This window comes from Helobdella robusta (assembly GCF_000326865.2).
Source record: "Helobdella robusta unplaced genomic scaffold HELROscaffold_2, whole genome shotgun sequence".
In the NCBI taxonomy this organism is placed as follows: domain Eukaryota; kingdom Metazoa; phylum Annelida; class Clitellata; order Rhynchobdellida; family Glossiphoniidae; genus Helobdella; species Helobdella robusta.
In genome coordinates this window covers 3,935,904-3,947,207 of record NW_008704083.1, presented here as the reverse complement: position 1 = coordinate 3,947,207, position 11,304 = coordinate 3,935,904, and the positions used below count along the sequence as shown (strand labels likewise).

Here is an 11,304-nt window from a genome sequence, read left to right as displayed (position 1 = left end):
AACATACATACATACATACATACATACATACATTCATACATACATACATACATACATACATACATACATACATACATACATACATACATACATACATACATACATACATACATACATACATACATACATACATACATACATACATACATACAGACATACATACATACATACATACATACATACATACATACATACATACATACATACATACATACATACATACATACATACATACATATATACATACATACATACATACATAATAACGTTCGTATGGCTCCGTGGTTTTATAATGATTGCAGGTTGGCCAAGCGTTTATGCAGAAAAATGGAAAGAAAATACAGAAAAAGCTCACAGTTGATTCATCAAGATGAATGGAAGACTGCTTTGAAGAATAAATCGGAACTTTTTTCTAAATAACGTCGTCAGTATTGGACAAAAATTGTTGATGACTATAAGATGAAACCAAAAAATCTTTGGCGGGTTGTGAAGAGCATTCTCTGTAGGGATCGTAACGATATATCTTGCTCGGATATAGATGAACTAACACCTGATCGATTTATGTGCTATTTCAATTTTAAGCAAGCTGAGAGATAGTGGCAACAACGATGCTCAACCGAGCCTGCAGAGTTCCAATCAGGTGTCAATAATAGTTTGTTCTCAACGTTTTCTATGGTTTCTGAAGAGGAGGTAATACAGTTAGTTCAAAATTCACCTACAAAGTCGTGTCAACAAGATGTAATACCTACCCACGTATTAAAGAAGTTTATAAAACTATTCGCACCATTTTTGGCAGGCCTGATAAACAGCAGTTTAAATGTGGGACAGTTTCCTTCTGGCTGCAAGCATGCTGTCATAACTCCGCTGCTGAAGAAACATAATCTAGACGAAAATGATGTTGGGGACTACAGACCAATTTCTAATCTGTCTTTCCTATCCAAAATTATCGAACGTGTGGTTGCCAGGCAAACACTCAGTTACTTGAACAATAACAATTTAATGCCGAAATATCAATCTGGATTCCGTCGGTACCATTCGACAGAAACTGCTCTTTTGCAAGTTTTCTCAGAAGTGTACGGGGCAATTGATGAACAAAATGTGGCAATGCTAGTCTTTCTTGATATGTCATCCGCATTTGATTGCGTAGATCACAAAGTACTTTTAACAAGACTACGTTGCAGTTTTGGAATCTCTGGTGCTGTTCTGAGGTGGTTTGAGTCGTATCTGGTAGGTAGATCACAACAGGTATCATTCGGTGGTAAATTTTCTGAGGTTAATGTTATGCTGTCTGGTGAGCAACAAGATTCGGTTCTAGATCCTATTCTATTCCTGATCTATACATCTGAAGTACTAAAGATAATAGAATCATTTGGTTTTTCAGGTCATGATTTTGCGGACGACTTGTTACGAGCAGGCCAGATTCTTTTAAATCAGAATTGGACAAACTGGTTAAATGTTTGTCTGGGTCAATAAGTGGATGCAAAACAATGGTTGATAACTAAACCAAAACAAGACTGTTTTTTTACCAATTGGAACATGGCAGCAACTTTCAAGAATAGATATAAATTCAATAACTGTTAATGATGAGGTCATCCCATTTTGTCAGACAGCAGCTAATCTGGGCTTCATGATTGATTCAGGTTTGTCAATGAAACAACACATTAAGAAGCTCTCAGCCGAATGCATGTTTCAAATCAGGAAAATCAATTAAATTCGACGATCCCTAGATACATCCACGTTGCAGACGTTGGTTCATGCATTTGTGCACTCACGCGTCGACTATTGCAACAGTTTGTTTTATGACTTACCTGATCGATCCATGGCTGTACTTCAATCAATACAGAATCGAGCCGCAAAAGTTGTTGTTGGAGCTCTAAAATTCGATCATGTGTCTCCAATATTGAGGGAACTTCATTGGCTAACCGTCGACAAAAGAGTTTTGTTCAAAATTTCAACACTTGTCTACAAGTCTATCAACGGTCTAGCTCCATCTTATTTGTCTGACAGGTTCAAAAAGAGATCTTCAAAAGCATCTGGAACACACTTGAGATCCGATGTTTCAAACCTGCTGTTGATCCCAACAACGAGTCTCCGTATAGGCTCTTGTAACATTGCTGTTTCTGGACCAACTGTTTGGAACGACCTGCCTGCTGCTCTCAGAAATCCGGACCTAAACCTGCGTGATTTCAAGAAGAAACTGAAAACTCATTTATTTTCATTGCAATGCATTATTGATCGATTCTTTCTGTTTAGTCGACATGTTCTAAATATTATTTCGTATTTTCGTTATATTGAATCGATTACTTTTCTGTTTATGACCAAATTTTAATCTTATTTCTGTGCGATGTATTATGATTTCTCGTTTGTTATTTCAATTATGTTGTTAAGTTCAGTTTTTGTTAGATAGCGCTTTTGAGATTCGTTTATTTTTATGATGAGTTGCTACATTTTATTATACTTGTAATTATTATTTTTTATTTCTTGTTTTGTAATTTTTATGCACATTCATAAATTTTTTCTTTCGTTGCAGTGTCGTAGTTGTCGGTCGCATTCACAGACGTTTCTTATTTTATGACAATCCATTGAATTGTTTTAAGTAGCATTTCTTGTCTTTCATTTTGTTGTTGTTTATTGTTTGTTGTAGTATGTAGTTGAATGAGGGCCATTGTTTTTCCGTCTTCTCCAATCATGTTGTTGCCGTTGTTTCATTGGTGTTTTTTTTTTATTTATATTGCTTGTTTATTTTGCTAGACATGTTGACTGCTGTTGCAAGATGTTTGTGCCATTGTTTTAGTTTTGCTTTACGCTCTACCTTTTTGACACATACTTATTTAGTGGTTGGGTTGAGACACAACACCCAGTTATTTATTTTTTGTGTTTTTTAAAAAATGGTTGCAGAACTACAACCGCATATCTCTTTCCAGCAAGAGTCAAAAAGTAAAATGTCGAGATTTATTTTCTTCACAAGTTTTTTTTTCTCCAAAAAATTTATTTTTTTTGCTCAAAAAAGTATTTGTTCTCATGAAATCCTAAAGTTGTGTTTTAATAACTTGCCATTTTTATAAACAAACATTCAAGTGTAAGGGTTAATTTAGTCATCCATCCCAAATAAATTTATATCAAAAACGGCAACACAACTATCAATCAACATTCCGTTAGTCACCATGATAATATTTTTCAGATCATCATTGCCTTTGCTCTTAGTTAAAGTTAATCTTTCCAAATTTAAAAAAACATTAAACTTGGAAACTATTTTTTCAAAAGAATAAAATGGGCAAATAGTAGAAAAACTTTTTAAGAGCTTAATAGATGTAAAAGTCTTAAAATGCCTCGAAATGGTTGAAATGCCGTTAGTTTATCTACTTTATGTGCAGCAATTTTCCGGCTGATTTTGCCTGAAAAAACTCAGACGGTTACGAAAATGCTGACGTAATTTTATACCTTAAATAAGTAATAAAATGTTGATAGTGTTACCAATACTGTAAATTTTTTGTAAAAATTTTGGTTTTAAAACTGTCGATCGCTTCAAATGTTTGTGAAAAGTTAAATTTACAAATTTTAATGTGGACCTCTCTCAACCGATGATAGAAAGATTAATAAACAACAGTACAAACAATATTAATATTTAAAATGGCTTTAATAACAATGGTTCAGTAAGAACAGTCTTTATAACCTTAATGTAAAATGTAACTGCCATTCAAATATCCCCAACCAGCCCACCAGCTAAAACAAAACATTAATTACCATAACCATAACAACAACAGTTTTGACGTTGACAACAGCAGCAGATTCGTTGGAATCATTTGAATAGATGAATTAAATTGAACGATAAACTTTCAAACACTCCTCCAAGCATGAATAAGATATAATGATGATATGATAGAAAAATGATATGATAGAAAAATAATATGATACGAAAATAATATGATACAAAGATGATATGATACAAAGATGGCGTCTGTTGTTACAGTTTTACGCTCGCCACTACAGACACTAATGTTATAACTTCAATGATTCTATATTTTTAACACCAGTGTTGTAGCTTCCAACGATCGTTATTCTGTAGGTTCAAGATTTCCGATAAATGAACACAACTGCTTCAGACGCAAACTTTGTTGAACGTTTATTTGAATACCAACAGTAATAGAAACAATAAACTAATCCAAATAACTACATCAATCACACATTTACGACTTCGCATCAGACCTAACTAAACCCTGACTACGCAGGACCTATATGTAGCTAAGTTTTTAGCATAGATACAATATTTCTTTACAATCTTTTATAGTTTACAATGTATACAAATGTGCTGGTAAATGGCCATAATTAATGCAGTAATTTATGAAATCTACAGAATTTCTAGCGTTAGTAGATCCGGTAGATTTCATGAATTACCATATTAATTATGGTCTTCTCCAACGCTAGAAATTCGGTATATTTCATATAGTACTGGATAAATTACATCCAATATTATTAAGTTTTATTAATAAAATTTATTAATAAATTATTAAATTTATCACATAAATCACAAAATTTTCAACGCCTCGACGCACTACATGAATGTTCTATTCAATGGAATGCAATTGTAAATAGCGAAAGTCAGATGACGTTGATCGTCAAAGCATGATCGCATCACGTGATTATGATCTCAACCTCCATTGCAAGTTGATTGAGTCAGCGAGTAGTATCGAACATGAAGAGTTGCTGTTATACGGTTGCGAGGCAGTTGCTAGGCGGACTAATGGATACAATGGTAGCAGTAGTTGCCGTAGTTTCGATGCTTTACTGGTATTAAAATCAGCTGGTAAGAATTGCCGTTATTGTTGATGCTGCTCCTGTTGTTGTTATCTTTGTTGCTGTTGTTGTCGTTGCTGATATTGTTGTTGTTGTTGTGTTTTTGTTGGTTTTATCTCACACCTTGTATTTCTTTATTGTGTTTGCACAGTAAAAATTAAACGTTCTCTAACAATTAAATTAACATCATGTATGCATCATTAAGCCTAGACATGCTGAACATAAACTTTCTAATGGTCACTGGATGTTTACAATAAAAACCAAAATCCCTACTTAGACAATTTGAAACGGCGACTGTTCCTTTTATAAATCAAATGAAAAACAAAAAAATCTGCTTGTTTGACTGAAGGACTTTTCTGGCCTAATGAACGAACTCGCAGCTGATTTCTGAGAACAAACTTATCAATAAGTGTTATAAAAAAAATAGTAGAAAAATCGAAAAATCCAGCAGAAACATTATTATTGATAGAAACACTCTTAACAGAGTTAAGTTTTTCTAACAGATCAAATCAATAAAACGAGACACAACATAAACGAACACATGCCATGTACTCGTGTATGTTTGTTTGTGTGTTCATAAGTGAGTGTGTTTTTTGTGTTTATGTGTGTGCGTGTTTGTATATTTTTAGTTTTTGTGCGCACGCGCGAGTGTGTGTGTGTGTGGTATGTGTGTGTATGTTTGTGTGTGTGTTCATGCACCAGCTTACATTTAAACCATTTGTCTCATCTGTCCGCCAATCTATCAACCAATCAATCAATCTCAATGCATCCTACCTATCAACAAACAAAGGATGAACCATCAGATTGTTGAAGTTTTATTTCCATGTTGATGTTGTTGCAGACAGGCGATTCTCAACATGATTTCTTTATCAACTTGCTATTGACTTTTCAACAACACTACGTGTGAAAAGAATTTTCTATTTCATCATTATTGTACTACTAACTGAGATTGTTGTATCAATTGATTGATAATGAACTTAATGAAAGATTTCGATACTTTTCAATGAATTTGTTATTCAAAATATTTTTAAAGAGTTTGGATATTACGTATAAATAAGTAATTATTTAGTAAATTATTCCCACAAAACCTTTAAATTTCGTATTGTTAGTTCTTATTTGTTGCAAGCATGTAGGACAATTTTTTGATTAACACAACAATTTAACACATTTGAGGAACTTCAATTGTTCACCGAATAATGAAAATTATTAATTTTCACTTTATATAAAAAAATTATTTATTTGTTAATTTTGACTTGGATAAGCGTGGATTAAAAAAAAATATGTCGTCAGTTGGACAGTATTTCGTTAATATTTATTAGCCAACATTTTCTTGCTCAAATTTCTATGCTTATTTTTTTTAGTTCAATCGAGGATAACTTGTAACCGAGTCTACATTGCCTTACTTCTATTTATGAATAGTATTCTTTTTATCAGTTTTAAAAACCATTTCACACCTGTTCAACAATTGCTGCATTAAAAATTCGAACTTTGCATTTTTGCAGATGAAAAAAAAATGTGTCGATGGCGGACCACATTCAATGAATGGTTGTAGGCACTAAAGTACAACATATAACAAATAAACATGCAATACACATACATACAGTACAATAGACATACAATACATATACATACAATACAATAAACACACATATACATACAATACAATAAACATACAATACATAAGCGAACAATACAATAGACGTTCAATACATATGCATAAAACAAACATACAATGCATATACGTACAATACAACAAACATGCAATATGATGATGATACCATGTCACGGACAAACACACTGATGATGATGATGATGTCGATGAAGACGACAACGATGATGGTGATGATGATGAAAACGATGATAATGATGATGATGACGATGATGACACGCGTTGGTTGATGCAGAATTTTTGAAAGACGATATATATTTTTTGAAGTGATTTAAAAAAAAAATAAAAACAAACAACATTTTGAAATATATTAAAGTTTAATGCAAATGTAAGTGTACGACATGTGAATATGTATTAAGTATGTATGTACGTAGGGTTTGTATGTATGGCTAGATGTATAGCTGGATGTGTATATTGGTTGTAACTCTCATTACCAAAATGTCCTTCAAAACATCCATCAATCAGCTTTGAAGTCGAAAATTTTTTATCCACAGACAATCATCCATCTAATCAATGCAGCCAGCAAGCCCACATGAACCTGAATAACAAATGTTGGTGCAAAAAAAGCAATTTGTTTTGCCCAGTTTTCAATCCTCGCATTTCGCCCTTCCCATGAAGTTCATTAAGTTTCATCCTGAAACGTCTTATTCTATTCAATCAAACGAAAATTTTCTTCCTGGATTTTTAGTTTTTTAAAATTTGTTTGCCAGTTTCTGAACAACAACAAACCATCGGACTTTATATTTGCTTTTTTTGTTAAATTTTGTAAAAAACAACAAGGAATTGATGTATACATGATAAAAAATTTACTAAAAATTACATACAACTCTTGAGGGAAAACACTGCTGACAAAATTTAACAACGATAGTGCCGAAAATTATGATGATCGTAATGATGAGAAGGATGATGAATATGATGATGGTAATGACGATTGTTTTAAGAATGATGATGAGGAGGATAATGATTATTATTATTATTATTTTTCCGTTTTATATAAAAAAAGTAGAAGATTGAATGTGAGATGGGATAATGATTTTGATAATTTGGCTGACGATGTGTGGAGGGATACCCAAACTGACAATAAAAATCCGCAATGATCTTCCTGTACGATGCCTTATTGCAAATAAAAGTTATCAGTGTTTGTATGCTGTTGTTGTCGCCGTTGTTTGTATGTTGCTGTTGTATTGTATGTTGTAGATGTTTGTATTTTGTTGGTGTTTGTATGTTGTTGGTGTTGGTATGTTGTTGGTGTTTGTATGTTGTAAATGTCTGTAAGTTGTTGGTGTTTGTTTGTTGTTAGTGTTGGTATGTTGTTGTTGTTTGTATGTTGTAGATTTTTGTATATTAATATTAGTATGTTAGTGTTTTTATGTTAAATTTGTTTGTATTTTGGTGTTTGAAGATTGGTTATTGCGTGTTGTAGATGTTGCTGACGTTTGTATGTTGTCGATTTTCGTATAGTGATGTTTTTCAACATCGTGTTTGTACTTGTTGATAGAGTTATACGTGTTTATAATTGGCAAATTTATGCTGTAACTTTTGGTATGTAGTTTGTTGAGGATTGTAGATTGTTAAAGAGATAAGTAAATGTTGTTTTTCCTGTTTGTATGCGATTGTATTTGTGTGTTACTGCAGATTGGAAGAATCTGTTTCTGATGTTTCCAATTTCTTCCTCTATTTGCTTTTTCTATTAATAACGTAACACTATAATTTACGTTGTGTATTGATTGTTTATGTTTATTTTGTTTGTTGTTTATGTTTATCTTGTTAATTTGATGGTTTATATTTTTCTGTTATAGTTTATTTATTGTTTATATTTAGGTTGTTTAATTTTAACATTTACACTTGTGGGCGAATGTTTATGCACATAACATTACACGTAAATACATCGGGAATAGTGGTGTGTTAATTTATATCTTTGTGAACTTTTGCAGCGCGGCGAAATTTTTCCTTCGCTCGAATATCAACAGCCGCCACCGCCAGCCTAGGCAGTCTTGCTTCTGGCCGGGACTCACCTCTTCACAACTTTTTATTTCCGGGTCGGAAAATACGGACCGGGCAGAAGTATTATTGCGCCCTGCTTGCTGGTCGGTTAATCCGGCCCTATTAACAGCTAGCAAGTCTTCTTCAAACATGTTTTAGTTTTTAAAAGTGACAACCCAAGCCTAACTGAAATAATTCTATTAATGAACCAAAAATAAAAGAAACAAAATAATATTCTTTAAAGCAAACAAAATAATACTCTTTAAAGCAAATGTTTCTAAAGTCAACTAAATTAAATGTTCTAAATAAACGAAAAAAAATATTTTTACCAGCCGTAACAAATGAATATATATATATATATATATATATATATATATATATATATATATATATATATATATATATATATATATATGGGTGGGTATGTGTTTGTGTGTGTGTGTTTATTCATTTATTAATTAATTTATCTATTTATATAAAAATAAATATTCCTATTTATTCACTCATTTATTTACATCAAAATTCATTTACGTGTAGATCCAAATTCACAACCGTTTATTAATATTGAAATTTGTATTTATAACTATAATAAAATGAAGATTATTAAACTAACTCACGTTTTTACACTTTTTTGACATCACGATCCGACAAATCAGGGCAACACTTTAAAAATCTTTAAAAGTGGAATGCCTTACGAAATATCGTATATATATATTTTTTAACTTTTTACACAATATTTTTTTTAATTAAAATTCAAATTTACTTATAATACATAAACTGTGAATAGCCGCAAATATACAATAAAGGCAGGCAGGTTCTCGTAAACTTAATTTAATTAATTAATCCCTAATAAAACTGTTCAAAAACTGAACTAAACATTGATGGTGTATCAGGATATAACAAAGCAAACAAATGTTTGAAAGTTCGTTAACTTGCAAATGAAACTTAAAAAATATATGCATTGTTATTTTTGAATCAATCTTTTTCTCTTCTCAGTTTCTCTCTTTTTCTCTTTTTCTCTCTCTAGTTTATATATATATATATATATATATATATATATATATATATATATATATATATACACACAGCATGATTCACACGCCATACATCGATACCACTTTTGTGCATGTTGAGATTTTATAATAGTTTATGTACGAGGGTCGTGTGTGTGTGTGTGTGTGTGTGTGTGTGTGTGTGTGTGTGTGTGTGTGTGTGTGTGTGTGTGTGTGTGTGTGTGTTTCGTAGCGAGTGTCAACTATTTACAATTAATAAAATAAATATGAAATAAACATATGAATATATCTTTTTATTCCACTAATCAAAATATATTCTGTGAACTTTTACAGAAAATAATATTAGTCAAGTGTAGTAAAGTATAATCACAAATATATCAATGGTTTCTGGTCTGTCGAAAATGTGCGAACCTGTATGAGCTGTTGTGGAGGTATCAATATTTTGTCTGCTCCTATAAGAAACTAAACGTAAAAAGTATGTCGAATTATTTGACTCAAAAGGCAGTTTCAGCTAAAAACTATTTCATCAAATACTAATCAGGGCACCGAACCGGAACTGAACCATAACCGAAAACCGTTAAAAACCGAAATTAAGCTCCGAACAAAAACCGTAACCAAAGCGAAATATTATTTGCTAGCTTAACCAAAACCGAAATGAAATAAATAACGGTTTGATGCTAGAATTTAAAAAAAAAATATTTTTGTCAAATTCAGAAAAAATATTTAGATAATATTTCGTCTTTTAAAATTCAACGTTAATTTTTATTATCTTTGAAAATTTGTTATCTTTCTTTTCGTTTGCTTTTCGAACTGAGTTCGCCGATCATTTGAGTAAGAATTGCCCATGGTTAGATATATTTTATCCATGGAATTGCCACGTGAAGAGGAATCCAATATAATTGGAGAAATTAGAGATCAAGTACGATCATCTTCAAAATCTTTGCAAATTACAATTTGCAAAAAAGTTTGTGAATAATTTTAATTTTTACAGATTAATTAAATTTTTCGTTTTGTTTACTTTTTACAAGTTTAATAAATTAAACATTAAACTTTGCGGTAAAGTTGGAAATTCGCGCTCCTATCGGTTTACTTTGTCAATGCTACGCCGTTTTTTTTGCAATTTTAATTTCTTCTGTTTAAAATCGTAAACTTTAATCTTAATAACAACAATAAACAACTTTAATTAGTGACAATCTTTTAAATTTAGAATGGGACGAAACCGAGAAAACGCCAGCCGAGAATTTTTTAAATATAATAAAACGGACAATAAAAGTACTTGTAATATTTGTAAAGCTGTTATAAAAAGAGATCATGCTGCCAACTTGGAACGTCATTTGAAACGTAACCATAATGAGGAGTTTGAAAGTGTTCAGCAAAGAAAAAAGTTAAAGTATGATGAAAAAACAGCTATTGCCTCCAATCACCCATATAATCGTATAGAAACACTAGAAAACACAAGTTCAAAATTTAAAGAGTTGAAAATCAAAAGGCCAATATTAGATTGCCCAGCCAGATGGAACAGTACATACTATATAATGGCATCATTATTACAATGCAAACAGTTCAGTTCAACCTTAGCAGAAAGTAGTCTTGAGTTCAAAACCAATTTTTTTATTTATTTTAAACATGATAGAACAGAAAAGCTTTTTTTCGGTATTCCTATATCATCTTCAGTGTTCGAATTGATACGTTGTGTATTTATATACATGAGCATTTGGCCACACGCACCACGTATCAATTCAGCCTTAGCTTTTTGACAGGGTTATATATTTGTATATATGCGATTATTGAAGAAATTCACAGCATGTTCGGCGTTAGTTAACTTCATGTTTAACTTTCCGATTT

General features: G+C 31.6%; 2 protein-coding genes across 2 annotated transcripts in view; both read left to right on the top strand.

Moving 5' to 3' along the window:
* HELRODRAFT_160316 (hypothetical protein) overlaps positions 1–4,119 on the top strand; it is a gene marked incomplete at both ends in the record, with an annotated part of 7,124 nt that extends 3,005 nt beyond the window's left edge. Inside the window, one exon of the mRNA XM_009017284.1 lies at positions 4,035–4,119. Within this exon, the coding sequence (XP_009015532.1) occupies positions 4,035–4,119 (85 nt within the window). The remainder of the gene's footprint in view (positions 1–4,034) is intronic.
* A 6,548-nt stretch (positions 4,120–10,667) lies between these two features.
* The window catches only part of HELRODRAFT_160315 (hypothetical protein), a gene marked incomplete at both ends in the record, with an annotated part of 909 nt that continues 272 nt past the window's right edge, over positions 10,668–11,304 (top strand). The window contains one exon of the mRNA XM_009017283.1: positions 10,668–10,849. Coding sequence (XP_009015531.1) covers positions 10,668–10,849 — 182 coding nt within the window. The remainder of the gene's footprint in view (positions 10,850–11,304) is intronic.